Source organism: Acanthaster planci, linkage group LG10 (genome assembly GCF_054643075.1).
Source record: "Acanthaster planci isolate LZ-2023a linkage group LG10, COTS_SCS, whole genome shotgun sequence".
Lineage (NCBI taxonomy): Eukaryota > Metazoa > Echinodermata > Asteroidea > Valvatida > Acanthasteridae > Acanthaster > Acanthaster planci.
In genome coordinates, this window is record NC_141786.1 from 10,784,414 (window position 1) to 10,802,649 (window position 18,236).

Sequence of the window (18,236 nt, forward strand, 5' to 3'; positions counted from 1 at the left end):
TCAGCAACTGTCCTATTATCTACACGTAAACCGGCCTCTTCCCTGCGTAGAGTTGACTTCCTACTTTCGACTCTAGAATGACTGAGAATGGTCCAAATTAGGCAATAGAGGTGTCATCTGAAAAGGCACATGTTTCTCTACCCATTGATGACGTCATCAGATAATTATGTCACGTGACATTAAAGGTAAATCTCCTAAGTGCTATGTCTGTTGAAGTGCATGTCTGATTGGGTTCCAAACTTGAACCTCTATCGACATGATGAAATCATTCCATGATAAGATTTATGCTGTAGATTAATTACAAAAATTTCAAAAGCCAAAAGCCATCAATATTTTTTTGGCTTTCCCGAATTTGGCAAAAGGGGGCGTTCTTTTTTGTTTTTTTCGCAATTTTGCTAAAAAGCCTTTGTAATCACCAGGATTTTTGGGGGGGTCCTTCTTTTTAGGCCCAAAGCCCACAGACTTTGCACAAGTTTTTCTTTCTGCGCAGGATTTTTGTCATTAATCTTTGTTGTACAGCATTCAAAGTTGGCATAGGCATAGTCATTATTGTATAGATGTGTGCTGAAGTGTAACGTCATGATGACGTCAAGTTATTTATTATTGATTTTTCAATATTTATTTAAGCCCATTAACTTTGTACACGTTTTCATGACACTATTTTAGTAATTCGGCGATCTTCAATTGTAACCAAGGTTACAGCCAACAAAGACCCTAATGAAAAGATACGTTCAAATTTATAACGTCATGATGACGTCACCAAGTGATTTATTATTGAATATTCAATATTTATTTCAGCCTATTCACTTTGTACACGTTTTTGAGGCACTCTTTCGGTACTTTAGTAATCGCTGATCGTAGTCAAAATTACAGCATGCACTGACTATTACACAAAGGTAATACATACGTCAAGATGACGTCATCAAGTGATTTATTATTAAATATTGAATATATAAATATTCCGGTAAAATTATAAAACGTCATACAAAACCAACCATGAAAATTGATGTAGATGATCATCTCTACCCTGTCAACACGTGTGCAAAGTTTAGGGCTGATGACGTCATCAGACCGGAAGTTACAATAAAAACTTTAAAATTCGGTAAAAAACCAACCTTAAGAGATATAAGCGTAAAATGTGCATGAGATGACATCTAAAACAATGGACTCAGCTGCATGAAGTGCATAACTGGTGTACTTTTTCACACACATTAAAGTGCCGCAGACATAAATCCCCTTAAAATATAAATTGCCAACTTGGAAATCCCATTTTGCATGCTGTGTATATGCTACTGTGTGTGTGTGGACGCCAAATATCTGCCTGCAACATTGACAGCGCAGAGTGCGTAGGGCATATACTTGGTACTTGGCAAAATGCTGCCAACGTGCTGCCGAGAGCAGATCATGCACATTGTATGAAACGCCAAAAGAAACAAATGTTTAAAAATCTAATCTGTGCCTTTTCTGCGGTAAGTAAAATGTTTTGTATTATATATTGTATTGAATGTATGTATTGTACATGTCTTATACGGTTGAAACTTTGCAGGTAGTTAAGAAGGGAAGGTTTAGGAACGGAAATTTACCCCACGTGATGGCAATGCCATATCAGACGAGTGACTTGACATTATAAGTGAGCCTTTACAAGTACAATATCTCCAGAAGTGTATATCCCATTTGGTTCAAATGTTGCAGATATCTTGAAAAGGGATTGCTTTAGAGGAATTTTGACATTTTGTGATAATGACGTCATCAGGAGAAAAGTCACATGACATTAAATGTCTCCTTAAGTACATGTCTGATCGGGTTCAAGTCTTACAGATATCTTGAAAAGGGAGTAATTCAGAGGTATACCGACCTCATGTGATGATGAAGTTATCACGAGACAGGTCACGTGACATTAAAGAAGCACTCCTTAAGGCCCTGTATCTCCAAAAGGACATGGCTCAGCGTGTAGAAAGTTAGCAGATATCTGGAAGGGATGTGTGATAGACGAAAATTGACCTCATGGGGTGATAGCAAAGTCAGTAAACAAGTCATGTGACATTTAAGGTGTATCCCTTAAAATCTTATATTTCCAAAAGTATATGTGCCAGCGGGATGAAGCTTTGCAGATATGCAATCACGACGATGGCCTTTTCAATGAAAAGTAAAAAGCCCTATATTCTGTTGCAAACAGCCATAGAACCTCTCATTTCTTTTTCTTCTTGTTCCCATGCCTTTGTATATAGTTCTTTGCAGCATTTTAGTCCCTTTGCAAGGGTCGATCTTCATCAAAGTTGCCTCAAGCAAAGACCCTATGGCATAGATATGGTGCGAAGCATGACGTCATGATGAAGTGATCATCTGATTTTTTAATTAAATTTTGATTATTAATTTTCCCCATAGGTTTTGTACACGTTTTTCAACAGCCAGAATGGCCTAGACTTTGACCGCTTCCGAAAACGAAACTTGGTACAAGCAAAGACCATCGTCATAGATGAATGTAGAAGCATGACGTCAACCTCTCATCATAATAAGATTTTTAAATCCATTTTGAAGATTCAATTTTTCCCATTGACTTTGTACAAATAGAACCCAGTGACTTTACACACAGGTTGCTATATGGCTTATTCTGGTCTGTTCCGCGACCAGTCGACTTGTGCGATGGTTGTAGCACAGTGTTATTGCATGATTTCTAGATAATTTGGCTAGAAGGTTGCAAAAATGTGTGAAATGTCGAGGGGAATGAACTCTGAGATTTCACGTAATCAGGCCTCAACCAATTTTTATACTCAACACAAATTGTCCCTGCATGTATCGACCATATGTGCAGTCTTATGCCAACACATAGATTCGATCGGGACGATATTTTCGGGGTTCGGCCACCTCGACCGTTTGCCAGCTCGACTTCGGACAACTGGACCGTTATACCGTTGACAGAACTCGAATGGCCGTGCGTAAAAAGGGAGAGAAAAGTCGTCCGTTGGGACACTGTCCCATGTGTTTTCTTGGGACCTTTTGGGACTTTCCGGACCTGAATTTACACTAATTAAGTTCTTAATGGACTTTGCCAAGTGATAGCCAAGAAAGACCTCGATAAAACAATAATGTCAAATGGATGACGTTATTAAAACGTCATGATTTGATTTAGAATTGATTTTACAATTTTTACCATATTTCAGCCCATCGACTGCACACCTTTTTAAGGCACTAATTTTGTACTTTTGAGCTCTTTGATCGCCATCAAAGGTACAGCCAACAAAGACACCGATGAAAGGATATTGCTGAATGTTTGACGTGATGATAATGGCATAACCTAGATTATGTCTTGATTTCTCGATTTTGAATTTACCCCATAGCTTTTGTACATGCTTTCAAATAGCCAGTCTTTGTTACTGTGGTCAAGCTAATTACTCCATTTATTTAAACTCGTAGTCCACCGTGGACAGAGGGACCTGGGACAAAATCATCAAAATGACAAAATGACATGGGTCACGTGACATGACATTAAAGTTGCAGCTTATTTACGGAGGTTTTGTGCATGCACTTAAAAGAGCAGTGTTTCTGCTTCAGTGTTTTAGCCCATTTACTTTGTACATGTGCTTACCATCTTGGTAACTGCGATGTTTGATCGTATAGTTCAAAGTGAAAACCAACACAGACCCTGATACTAGATTTGTCAAAAATGAACGACTTCATGATGACGTTCTCATCTGATTGATTTTTTTCAATTAGCACATTGACTTTTCATATTTTCAAGCTACTATTTTGGTAACTTATTTGGCGATATTTGCTCGTCATCAAAGTTAAAGTCAACAAAGACCTTGATACAAGAATTATTCCAGATTCACAACGTCATGATAACCTCTTCTCTTAATTTGTTTTAATATAATTTTTCAATTTCCAAGTTTTCCTTAGTAATTAAACAACTCAAAATCCGAAACAGTTTTGCGGTAGTTCTTGTAACAGCCACTTCGTTTATTTTTTCTCTTTTCTCTCATAAAAAAATACACATTTGTTGCCCCGTAGAACTTCGATAGTTCCATATATCTGATCGACTTTAAACTCAGTAGACCTTCACACGATCATTCTTTGATGGTCCTCGAACAAATTCGTCGTGGTGACATCATCACATGAATTAGTTTTGAATTTTGAATAATTGATATTTCATAATTGATATTATTAGTCATCATCTAATATATTTATGGATTTTCAGCTACTTATTTCGGCCGAACTCCTTTGTTCTTGTGTTCAAGTGACAAGGGTCTTTGTTGGCTGTAACGTAATCAAATATTGCGATCACAAATCGCGACGTTAACAAAATGGTCGCCTGAAAACATGTACAAAGTCAAAGGGCTCAAAGCACATGTGCAGAAAATCTGCTCCTTAAGTGCATGTCAAGTGAGTTGTAGTCAAACTGAAAAAACCCCAAATATTACTTGATGTTTTGACTCCTGCGTATATTTGTCATCGAACAAAAGGGAATTTTAGTCTTTCCTAAGGGAAAATTAGATATCCAAAAATAAATGAAAAGCTAAGTGATGACATCATCATGACGTCATAGATTTAAGCAAAAATTCTTTTACATGGTCTTTGTTGGATATGGCTTTGATGACGATCAGAGTTCTCAAAGTTACGTAATGGGAGGCTTAAAAAGCCACAAGCCCCAGACCCTAAACCCAACCCAAGCCCCCCAAACAAGGAATAGGTTTGATTTGATTGAAACTACTTTGTCGTTTTGGCGGTTCATACAAAGTGCTCTGACTTTAACGCCACGTACTTGCTTCACATGCCTTGAGTATGTCTTACACCGTGCAATGTCTTTGTTACAGGCAGATGTAAGGTGTTCAGACACATTGAAGCCAATACCCAGTGTATATGTGCAAATGGGGTTCTCCACTGCGCAAATATCGTAAGGTGTGTTTATGTCGTTGGCGTTTTATCTGTGTAATACATGTGGACAAGGTACGCACTCGATTCAACAGGCTTTAATGCCCACTTGCTGGTGATAGGTCGCTACAGAATGGCCAGAAATTACGTAATATGTTTGTTCCACCGAATGCTATACATGACCTAATCCACACCCCGTGACTTCTTCTAACTATCCCTGATGCTACTTCCAGAGAGGGTTTCAGTAACAGGCTCTTCCGGCAGTCACTGAAACTGGGCGGGCGAAACTGACACTCCCATATGTTTGTGCACAAAATGATACTCCCATATGTTTGTACACAAACTCCCATACTGCCACGTGTCTGCTGCACACTTGTAGAAGTGGGTCAAGCCACTGCGTCACTGCTTCTTAGCGTGTCTGGAGCTTTCCAGCAGGCGCCAAGCAGATAGTTTTCTTACCTCCAATGAATAAGGTCCAAAGAATCGCCACCCCCCCTTAGAGCCTGGCCATGTGGAAAAAATTCTGAGTGACCACGCAAAATGACACACCTTCTTGGCTGAGAAGGTATCCACCTCTTTTATTCAGAAACCTAGCGAAAAAAATGTGATTGATGACCCTTTTGTAATAATATGATTTTGTCATAATGTGGACAAGGTGCTGCACCCCCACCCCCGAATCTGATTCTGGCAGTGTGAAAAAAAAAATCTCTGACGATTTGGCCTCATTTTGGACAACGTGCCACACAGTCGCAAAAAAATGGCACACTGCCACAACGACGTGTTAAGAATATGTACAAATTTATATCAATCAATAAAATCAACAAAAATCAATAAAACATGCAGTGATGACCTCATCATGACTTCCTAATCTCGACATCATATTTGTATGACAGTTTTTGTTGGCTGTAACGTTGAAGACGAATAAAGGTGGCCAAGTTACCAAAATGATGGCTTCAAAACGTGTACAAAGTCACAGGGCTAAAAATTCCAAGGCAGAAAAATTGCACCTTTAAATTTAAATCCTGTGATTTGCCTTTAGAGTGAAAATTATTCATGAAATGTTTCTTGGTATTCGGACTCTTGGGTATATTTGAAGTGCAATAAAGCCGCATAAAATATACGCTATCCATTTACTTCCCATAGTAGTTTTCAGCCAAAGCTAAGGACTCCTCACTCATCAAAAGTAATAATACTGTGCAATACACAAAGGTGTACAAAACTTATGAAGAAAAACTGCAGCTTAATGCCACGTTGCGTGAACCCTGTGATATCAGAATAACGAAATTTCTGGGACCTCCCTACGTGGTAGAAGAGTGCAAACCTACGGGGGAAAATCACATATTCCATCTCACTCAAATGTCTCATGACCCCATCATGACGTCATCAATGTTGACTTATTTTTGTATTAAGGTGTTTGATCGCAATATCTTTAGAATTGAAGATCGCCAAATAACCTTGAAAACGTGTACAGAGTCAATAGGCTGACATAAATATTGAGAGATCAATAAGAAATCACTTAATGTCACCATGACGTCATTCTTCTAGACACATTTTCCACATGGATCCTTCAATGATTTAAGTTTGATGAAGATCCAAAATTGTAAGTCGGTGGTGGAAGAAACGCATACAAATGGTGGTAGAAGAAACGCGTGCAATCCAAAAAGAATCTGGATCAGAAGAAGAAGAAGGTGAAACTAGAGGTATATCTGTCTATAAAAAGGACAGAACAAAGTGATTTGTTGCATTTTTGTATTCAGAAAACACAGGTCTTTCATTGATGCAAGTTTGATGGAAATCCAAGGTCACTACAGGATTAAAGTCGGGGAAGAAACGTGTACAAAACAAAGGGAATTTGGGTCAGAAGACAACGAAGATAAAGAAACTAGAGGTTTTGTCTGTGTTAGTTAAAAAACAAACAAAAAAACACAAAAGAAACCAAAAGAAAAACATCTGTTCAATTGAAATACTAGCACATTTCTATTTCTCACCTTTTGCTCAAAGATCTACCCCAGAGCTATTTACGCAAAATAGTTATAGAATATACATGTACACAGCAAGTGAGCACCTTTAACACCACTTCGATTCGTCTTAACACTTCCATTTCTCGTTACCTACCAAACTTCTGACATGTGCATCACAAGATATAGGGCTCTTAAGAAAGTCATTTTTATTGTCACGTGATCTCTTATCTGATGATGTAATCTTCAAATAAGTTCAACATTCACCTAAGTCACTTTCATTTCAAGATCTCTGCGATGTTTTAACGCAATTAGACATGCAATTCAGGTTAAAAGAGTGCTTCAAAGAGGGAACCTGTAATGTCACGTGATTCACCCTTTGAGGTTTTCATCATCACATCAGATCAGTTTTCCTCTAAATCATTCCTTTTCTATTCACTGCAAGACTTGAACCCAAGAGGACATGTACTTCATGAGGCGCAGTGCTTTGAAGAGTGCACCTTTCATGTACGTTTTTTCGTCATCTCTTGATGTCATTTCTATGGAAGGTCACCTCAGGTCAATGACTGTCTAAACCACGTCCCTCCTTACCAACCTGCAGGTTTTGACCAGTTGGATACGTATAATGCAAGTGGAAGTTGTGTCCATCGAGAAAAAAGTAAGGGATAGGTTTTACTTCATTTAAATTTGGTTAAAATTCCGCATTTTTGGTGTTCCATAAAAATCAGCGTCACATTTTGCAAAGACATCTGATCATTTGGAATTCCGTCCTTCTTAAGAGACTCTATCATTCCTCCATTGTGTAATGGAAGGTTTTCCCACAATATATGCATGTGAGGCATCGATTTCTCTTTGCCATCTACATGAAAAGAATATGGTGGCCAGTCAGGCTGCACAAGTTTATTGATTTCTGCCACAAATAGTACTTGTGCCAAATTTAAAAAGCATTTAATAAACAATTGAGAAAACTACGCCGAAAATACTGTTTTCATCACAAATGGGATTAGAACACTCTTGCGCTGACCTTTGGAGCAGTGAGATGAGGTGGCAAGAGTCAGATTTGAATTTAGCACCTTCATATTGACCTATAACACGATTTCATGTTGCCACTCGAAAGTGAGAATGAACATCCAATTCCAGTGAAGCTACAAATTCTTGCCCATGGTCTAACTTGCAAAAAAACTGCAAAATTGCGAGACAGCGAAAAAAGAAAAAAAAATCTGAAAAGGAAATCAAAAGCTGTTTTGGCAGAATTTAAACCTGGAACTGTAAGTCACAGAACTTATTTTTTTTTTACTTAATAACTTTGCATTAAATGTCACTCTTATTAAAATTTGCTGTACCTTTGGCACCACCAAAATTTCTTTGGCAATGGAGTTGGTAGGACCAATATTTATTCTGTAAGAATATATTTATTCTGTTGGAAGTCAACAACTTTTTAGAAAAACTGACTGTGATTCATTTTACTCACCTCCTAGAGCTAGATTCTCCAACGAAAGGAGACTTGAAATTATTTGACGTTTTTATTTCTTTGATTAAATATGCTGAGAAATGAAATTAGTGGGAAGAAGTTTGTGGAAATTGAAAAAAAAGATCATACAAAGTGTAGTTCTTTTGGTAAAAAGAACTTACAGAGTTTGGGTTTATTTGATGTTTTTATAGATGTGGTAAGAACCCTAGTGACTAATCGATGACTGAGCAGACCAGTTGTAGCAATTCTACCGTGTATTAGACATGACCAAGCTCAACCAGAAGCTTAAAATGTAATGGTGAAACCTTACAAGTAAAGACAAAATCTCTTCTTAGCCATGTTGCAATCCTACCTTCAACACAGTGGTACTGACTCTTGTAATTGTTTTTTTTAACTTAACAACAAAACCTAACAAAACAAAACAAGGAAAAGAAATACAAGTTTGTCTAAATAGTAATCTGAGGTGGCCAGTTTCAATGAAGAGTATATGAGTGCGTGTATATAGGTATTTGTACATAAAATGGTAATGCTGTAGAGAGACGGGAGGTTATTTGCAGCCTTAGGCTGAGATAATGAAGCATGCTTCTGTCTTAATGACGCTCTTACTCTCATTTGAAGCAGTATATTCAAGATTCGAGATTAAAAAATGGATTACCTGGGAAACAAACATTGCTTTAAAGACAAAATTTCCTTAATCTCTTTCATCAACACTGGTTTCTTTCTTGAACAAGGATCGTGAATGACAATAATGCAGGTACTGATCTTGTGCTGTTGACATTTTTCACTTAAAGCCAGAAAGGAATATAGCCTTTTATTTTTCTAAGTATCGTTTTTCATGAGAAAAAGTTTGGTAATTAATGCATTTACAAAGAATGTAACAAAACAAATCGGCAGAAAAATGCATTTCATGTTTTGAATGGGCGGATGCATTGCATTGACCTATGCCAAACAAACACGTAAACAGGCAAGAAGGTTGTTTGACAACCAAGGAAGTAAGAGATGTTTTGACTTCATTTTTTGGAACTTTAATTAAAGGACGAATGCGTACTCACAAAAGTGTTTCTGGTATAAGTTGGACATTCTTACAAAGTCGTATCGCTCCTTTTTCCCCTGCCAACACTTCAAATTGCTGTATTCAGTTTTTATTCTTTGGTACACAAATTGAATAATTATTCAAAGTTTCTAATAACTGAGCAACTTACTTGTCTTGACTGGAATGATGTACTTAGTACACCCCTGATTGTTGAAGATCACCATTCGTTTGTTCTGCCAGTCAGTCACAGCGATCTCGTCAGGTTCAGCAGCAGCGACACCTATGGCTGATGCAAGTTTCTCGTAATCACTTCCACCTTGACCAAACTTGTGAAATAGTTCCCATGGTTCTGAAGTACTTTCTGGCGTAAGCGTCAAGTTCATCAAAGCAGTGCTCAGTGTTGACTTTGCCATTTCATCAGGGATGGGGAATGTGAAGAATATCGCGTGATGGTCGCTTTGAACCGGGTTATCATGAATGAGTACTTCTACGGAAACATCTTTACGATTAGTAAACAGGTGATCAATGCATGTTCCCCTTTCAGGGCGGGTAACAGATCTAACTAATTGAGACATTCCCATACTATTCATTATTGATACTAACCGGCGAGCTTTGTATGTGTCTTTGAGCAAATCAACATTTAGGTCACCAGTAAGTATAACCCCTTGGTATGGCTCAGGTTTAATCGTATCAATACTGGCTTTAAAATATGTCCAGTAATCAGATTTAGCTTTTGGATGGCGATAAAGGACAATGATAATCCATTTATGCCCGTTCATTAAAATTTCAGCACAGATCAGTTCCAATTCTTGGCGTTCATATTTCTCCATGCGTTGCGGCTTTAAGTAGGATTTGACGGCAATCAAAACGCCGCCTGCCGTGCGTGTATTGGAAGATTCTTTAGGCCTGTCACGACGATAAACTGTATAATCCTGTGGAAATTTTAAGTCCTTTTCATCAATATGGAGATCCAGGTGAGTTTCTGTGATGCACACTATATCAGTTCCATTTTGTTTGAGAAACGAAACCAAATGTTCCATTTTCTCTCTCAAACCGTTTGCATTAATACTTATTCCAGATACTTGGTTTTGTCTGTACTCTTGTTGACCATCACCAATCTCCTTGAAAGAAGAACTTCTCGACGCCGCAGTAGCCATTTCTTGTGAAATGAAATAGACAAAGACCGGGAGAAATTAAACCAATTTAAAAAACTAACACGTACACTTTCAACTAGAGCAGGTCTGCGTAGGCAGTTTTAAAAGTTGTGTGTAAGTATATGGAATTCTTTTAACAACGCTTCCACGCAAACGCCAAGCTTGATAGACATACACAGCGCAAACAGTAGCAGAATGCACCATTTCCATTTAAGGTACTTAGAAAATATATGGTCTTGATATTAATTAAAATCTATGCCGTGTTGGCTAAAAAATGTACATGTATTGGGTAAAGATCAGTAAACTGGTTCTATGCTAGGTTTGTAGGTAGTCATGAAGACAGGTATTTTCTGAGTCCCAGATGTAAGTCTCTTTGGCATAACTGCAATTAAAAATGATTTTTAATCATCAATTATGATTAAAAAATGTAGCTGGATGGACCATTACCAGTTCGGATATGCTGGGTTGCTCTCACTCTTATCAGTCCGAACAACACAATTCCCGACAACAGTCAGTCAAACACTAAACTTACAATGTTAGGCCCAAATATTGTAACTTACACTTTGGTCGTCAGTGTTTCCACAAAGAGACAGTTTTGCCCAAACTCATGAATACTACAAATTTCTGTTTTGGGGCGAAATTAAGTAAGCTATGCGATGCCTACAGCTTGGTGTCATTTTCCCCAAATTTACTGAAATCAGCCAATCAGGATAATTTATCTGGAGCAAATTTATAAAGTAAACCGCATTTAGCGTTTTCCTGAAAGGGCGCATTTTTCTTCCATTGATACAGCGTTAGCAGCAAAGGGCAAATTCATGGACAAACCCGTTTCCCTGTTTTCAAGACGAGACGATTATATTCTGGAAATGTACACAAAAGGAAAAAGTTGCAGCTTAAACCTTCCTCTATATCAAAATTGCATTTTTTCACAAATAGATGAAGGGTTTTACGGTTTATGAATTTTAGGGCTGTTAGGAAAAAGTGCATTTGTTCGCTTACAACTTAAACAATTGTAAATTACTGTTATAGGTATTGTTTGGCGGTTTTATGTCATTCAAGATCCCCTTTTTAAGCAGTAGCATTACTTGAGGCTAAGGCATGTTAAAAACCTGGGAAATAAGTGTTTGAAAAAGAGAGCAGATCCACACGCGATTTGCTCGAAAAATAAATTTCTAGTGATTTCAATAACTTGCCCATTCGTAGAATTGCTCAACGAATCATGCATTCTATTCTAAACAAACTGATTCAAAACAAATTTGAACACAGCTATTGTAATTTCAAGAGCACCGGTGTCGGTGTAAGCTGTATTGTTTAAACGTGAACATTATTCGGCCTCCTGGTAATCAATTTAACTGGTTGTTCAAAAATACTTTACCTTAGTTTGCAAACACGAACCTGATACCAATATTTGGTATTTATGAAATAATTTGGCCATTATTTCATACTTCAAATTCAACTCCAGACAGCATCAGCGAAAAAGTGTTGTTTACAGCGTACACCATATTTACATGTGTGCATACCCTGACTCATTTAAGATTGGGTGACACATACTTATAAAAATGGAAACGGACTGAACTTTCGTTACTATTTCAAATTAGCATGTTTTAAGAAAATAATATTTAAAAAGATGTAAAATTATTCCCTGGAGAATTTCCAAGGTTATAACGTGTATTTGTGTAGTTTAATTGGCTTCTATATAAACATTTTAATGTCAGTTTTGAACTATATATATATATATATTTAAAGCGCCGCCAATAATCTGTCAAAGATTTCAATCTTATGGATCTGTGAACAACTGAAGAACATTTTCGCTTTTTTTTTTTCGAAATGCCAAAACGTCATTAAAGGTGATCATGCAAACTCCAGTTGATGATCAAGCAAACTCCAGTTGACTATTGTCTACAAAATAAAAAATTTATTGAAACACATATACCCTCCAAACTATGGCTTATTTTGACAGCCGGACTAGAATATCTGTTTATCTCTGTTGAAAATTTAAAACTGCTTTTGCAAAAGCATAGTCAAAATTATGGCTTTTGTGTGGTGCAGGTAAGAACTTAATTAAATATCAACAAGTTGCATGCAAAACTAAGCTCCATCACGGTCGTAGAAGTGAGATGAGCCTTGTCCGAGTTGTAACGAGATTTTGATTTCCCCTGCTGTTAGGTCTTTGATGGCGATATTTTGCAAGGACCCTGGTGAAGTTGATGCAAACAACCTGAATCCCTAGAAGGCTGAGAGCAATGCGATCTCATCATCGCTGTCCCGCTTTACCGTGATTTGGTAGCTTCACTGTGAATACCTTTCTTACCAGGACAGTTATTGTACAGTGCATCTGTTGCAGCTGCAACGTGAGACCTCAGGTTGCATGAAAGTGCCCATCTACAAAGAGATAATGTAGTTTCTGTGATGCCAATTATCCTGCCGCCCCCTCTCCTGTACCGTTTATCCACTCCATAGCTTGGTCTTAGTCTACCTGGTTGAAATTTCCAACAGAACGCTTGACAGCGAGGTTGCCTCTTTGAAACTCTGATAACATGGCCTCTGGAAGTTGCTGCATCTCAGTTAAACATACCCCATCGAGCATAGTTTAGGTGGTCATTCCGGTTGAAATGAGGCAGCATCTGATTGAAGGAATGTAGATGAAGGTCCCAAAGTCCGTCGCGCTGAGCGCGAGCGAATTTTAATAGCTTGAGACCGTGTCCATGTAGTTCCACCAGAGGACAGAGCTTATATCATCAGATTTACCTGCCTCAAATTCTTTGAAAAGCTTCTGAAGCCGTTCCTGCTTAGTCATCTTATCAAACTCTACATTCTTTCGGGTTGTCGTAGGCAGCCGTTGCAGAAACTTCGTCATGGCATTCCTTATCTGATTCAGCATTAAACCTAAGAAATGTTGGCAACAAAATCCGTCACATTTAGTTGGGGAGGAAGATAGGCCTCCCATGCACCCCCGGATATATTTTTCTAACGTACATCTTTAAAATCGCCAAAGTGCGTAGTTAATGAATATTGATGTTCCCCGCGTCAAATATTGTCCCATGAGGTTCATTTAGCGGTCATCTTGATGGCCATCTTGGATTTTAGCCATTGACATTATTTTCCTACTAGGAGGCAAAGACAGGCAAATGGACATGTTTTGGGGATAATTCCAGCCTAAGGAATTACTTGAAAGATCACACCACGTAAAGAGCTACCCATCAAGAGACCTTCAAATTGGCAAATTTTCAGTTTCAGAGGGCATTAAACTCTGTTAGCATGATCATCAGCCCAGCTTACAGATCAGATAATGCTCTGTACCAGTTTAACTACAGTGATGTTCGGGTTTCAGAAATACTTCATGTACATGGAATTGCTATGATTTCTAAGGGCAAAGAGGCAAACATTAGCTGGCCTGTCACTGTACAAAATATCGTGCTCTAAAAGGGAAAGATTACAAATCACGAGTGCTTTCCATTTTCATTATAATAAAATATGATTTGAAACTGGCAGACAACTTTTCAGCAGACCCTACATTTATATACATGCTGCGCAGAATTTGGATTTAACAAATAAAACTTTATTTATGAAGTCATAAATTTATAACTATTTGTATCGCCCAAGACGATGAGGGCGACAGATGAATCAAGTCCATTCGTGATTCTAGCCTCTCACCAGCGGGCTGTCCATGAGCCATGCTTGCGATATTTGCAATTCCCTATGGGCTTTTACGATGCTTTTCGAGGGATTTCGGTTCTGCAAAGCAAGGCAAAGTTTTTGGTATGCTGGAACTTGAAAGAAGTTCGCCGTAAGATCGTTCCTATTTGCGAATGGAAACTTAGGTGGTCACGCCCTTTCGGCTCTCCCGCCAGAGTGTTGCGGTTGCGGGGGCTACCCTGAGCATGCAACGGCAAGAAATATTCATACAACTGGACGATTTTCTAGTGATATCACCTCAATGAAACTGAATCGGTGAAGAATGTTGGGTGTATGAATGTAGGACTAGAAGTCTTTTCGAATTGTGTTAAGGGGTACTCGGACGATTTTCTGAAATTAAAGCTCTTTATGCACTCTGTGCAGGTCAGGCAGCGTTGGGATATTGCTTTATTTCCCAGCGGTTAGAATTTGTTAATCTGATCGTTCCTTTTAGCAATTCCTTTTAGAAGAAATCATTGAACAACAATAGCCGATAGTCATATCGAGACCTAGGAGTGTGGCAGGGCATTGACCGCATTCGTTGCATTGATACAGATAGTGCAGCTAGTGTCGCAAGCAGTCACGTTTCTCTATTGTGTGAGCGTTTGTTTTCCTTTGTGAATCGTTGGGTCACAAGGCTTGCGCTGTCATGCACCCAGGCCTATGTCTTTCCCGGAAAGAGTTCCATTTTAAGAGTGTCATTTGACACTGTGCACAAACCCTAATAGTGGTCTGAGAAATTCTAGTGTTTACTAAGAGAAGACTTGTATTTTCCCACTCCCTAAATTGATTTTAATGCCACGCAGTTGTCTGCTGGGAGTTTATAAGTCGCTATAGAGGAAAAATTGTGACATTCTTACATGGAAATCTAGTCTTCCTTCACGATATAGCGCCTGATGTGCGGATGCGCGGTATTCTTTTAAGCGTCGCCTCTCCGTTATGCTGGTTCTCGCATCGCCCGGCGAGTAAGTTCGTTTTGTGTAGTTTCCTCAAAGCAGAACGCCAAGGTTTGCCCGGGCGTTTTATCAAATGTCCGTTGACTATACATGGTAATTATGAAAGTAAGTGGTCTTAATCATTGATATTTAGTCGGAATTTTTTTGTGTGTATGTCAAAATGTGTGCGAATGACCACCATGTCCAAACACGGAATTCGTCGATTTTCAGGGTGTTCTCACTTTGCCAGGCAGCATCGAGCCAATTAGAGTCAAATATATGGTTAAACGAAGGTTGTTTGGATCCAATATCGATATATCAGAGCTCGGTTAGGGCCTTGCAAGGAGCTTCTGGAGGTAGGACCTCAATGCAAGAGGGGGAAGGATGAATATTTGAAGCCAATTACGTAGAATCCAAAGACAGGCCAGTGGGATCCCAATTGACGAGAGCTGTAAAATACTTTAGTTACATTGCAGTATGCAGGTTTAGTTAAATCAGGCCATGACCTATGCCCCTTCCGAAGGTGCCACCTCGGTCGTGTTCCCTGCTTAGATGTGGAGAACATTCAAATCTTAATGGAACTCTTTGACGAACAAAACTAAGAATTGTCGGTTAGGCATGGAATTCCAAACCAGAAAACCCTAAATTAGAATCCACCTTCTCCAATCACTGCCAATAAAAACATAAGAATATAAAGGATGACCTGTTACGATCGAGGATCTATCGCTCTTTACTATCCAAACAAGAAGAAAAACGAACTAGATGTGGAGAACATTTATATCCCAATGGAACTCCTTGAAGAACAAAATTAAGAAGTTTCGGTTACGTGCAGAATTCCACACCAGAGAAACCTAAATTGGAATCCGCCTATTCAAAGCATGCACTGGCTTGAGGGACAACGGCACAGACAAGGACCCTTTGTCATCTGTTGTCATAAAGAAATACGTGAATAAAAGAATCAGAAAAGGTGACTGATGAAGTGCGAAGAAAGGCACAAAAAGTATGCTCTGCTTCCCCCAACACAGAGAGAAAAAAGGTAGGACGGCATATTATCACTGGAATACATGCACATTCAATCGTTTAGTGAACGAGAAACAAGAACCACAATATAGACTGTAGACGGTCAAAGAGGATATGCGTTCGAATATCATTCGATCGATGTGGTTCTGGAAACCGCGACCCATGGGCCTTTGTCGTTCCTTGATGGCGGCTGCCATTATATGAGTACAATTATCGCTCTTTATATCATGCATATTGAGATTGCAAGACACAATTTCCTTTGGCCATTGAGAGGCATAAGAATAAATAACTGAATTAAAGCAGTTATGGGCGTCTCAAAAACAACATTTGTGTGTTTTCATTGCTTCTTCAAAATAGAATAAAGCCCCTTGGAATGTTCATGCCGTTTTGATAGGAACTGTTGCACAAATGGAAAGTATTGGAGAGTCGCTCATGGGAGAAGTCTTCTATTCGATGTTTTGACCCTTTCGCAGCTCAGGCAGCAAGGAGAGGGAAGGAAAACTTCAGATGGGTTGACATAGCTGGTAAGCCTGTAAGTCACCCTATTGTTGATGCACCTAGACCTTTGGATGTCATTTTAGGCCGGGCCTCTCCTGATATGCAGGTGCTGTGGTGTAGAGACCCAAATCGTTTCATAGCTGGATCCTTGAATGTGAACCCAGGTCTTTGGGACACCGTTCTTGACGAATGTGCGGATGGTCCTGTTGTATATGGCGAACTTTCCCCTCCAAGAATAGAAGAAGCCAAGATCAGTTCTGTCGATGAAGGGACCAAATCTTAAATCGTAGACACAACCTTGCCAATTGGGTTCAAGAGCAGCACGTCTTTGTCTTACATTATGGCTGAAGAACTGGGGTATCCAGGCCGAAGTTTGGATTGATGTTTGGATTTATAGGCAAGTGTTCTTGCACATGGGCATCCCCAAAATGGCTTATTTGGCGTCATAATGCTATGTCGTTTTCCTTTCTATTTCTTTGGTATTGCAGTATGCGCGGTATGCGTCAAATGGCGGGGTCTCCGACAGGGCTCTGAGATCGCTTGATGTAGTTTGCTACATAAAGTCACAATTGGGGTTCTTCATCAATCTGAAGAAAAGTCCTCTTCTGCCATCTTCAAGGATAATTCATCTGGGTGTGGGAATTCCTTCGAAGTCCTAATCTTTCTGGATTAAGGAAACGAAAAAGGTGTCGTTTAATGAGGTGAGGGAAGGTATTCTACTGGTGGGCCAGGTTGTTTTGAAACAGCTTCAACGCTTCGTCGGGAAATGTCAAAGCTTCACGTTGGTGTTTCCAGCAGCATCTTTGTTTATAAAGGAATGTTTCACATTCATTTCAGAAGCTAGACGACGTCTCTCCAATCCCTCTCACACAAGAAGTGCGAGCCAAAATTCTCTTCTGGCTTTTCATATATTTATTTTTGCAACCCATACCTTGTAGAAGATAGCGCCAAGTGTAGGTGACTCTAAGTTTGGACGCGTCTGGTTTCCCCTGGGAAGGGTCTCGGTGGGGCCGTTTTGGGGGAAGAAATTTGCTGCAAAGAGGCTTTGGCGTAGTATTTTGTCACGCAGTCAGTTTTTGACTCATTGTAGGATAGACGCGTGGACGTAACGGTTAACTCATTTGCGCTCTTCAACGTTTGGACCAGGAGTAGAAGGCTATGACAAGTGTTTTGAAGTGGATATTTGCACTTATCTTAGAGGCCAATTTCACTCTGCAATTGAGCTGGTGTGGAGAGGAGGCTGTAAGGAACATTTGTCATTGTCAGGAACATTCACCTATTCAGGTGGTGAGTCAAGTTCAGTTGCCTTAGGACTACAACCTGACGCAACAACAAACCACGACAATGCTGGGAATCCCCCAGCTGTAGGGCTTGCTCTAAACCCGGCTTTAGGCTCTTGCCAGCCTCATGTCGGAACCAATAACGTGGCAATTACTCAGGCCCAGGCTCATCAGATCTCAAGTACAGATTTAAGCAACTCCCCTTTTACAATTTGGGCGATGGGCAACAATTCTTTTAATTCTACAGTAGCCCTGCCCGCTATTCCTAGCGATTTCGGAATCAATAGACCTGTCCTGCCGCTCGCCATGGGAGAAGGGGCTCCCCTTGATATTCACGTTCCGC

At 39.3% G+C, this 18,236-nt stretch overlaps 1 protein-coding gene across 1 annotated transcript in view; it reads right to left on the minus strand.

The window, feature by feature from the left end:
- LOC110983887 (uncharacterized) overlaps positions 1-18,236 on the minus strand; it is a 48,646-nt gene that overhangs the window by 12,642 nt on the left and 17,768 nt on the right. The window contains exon 3 of the mRNA XM_087142505.1: positions 9,501-10,490. Within this exon, the coding sequence (XP_086998631.1) occupies positions 9,501-10,488 (988 nt within the window). The 5' untranslated portion in view covers positions 10,489-10,490. The remainder of the gene's footprint in view (positions 1-9,500; positions 10,491-18,236) is intronic.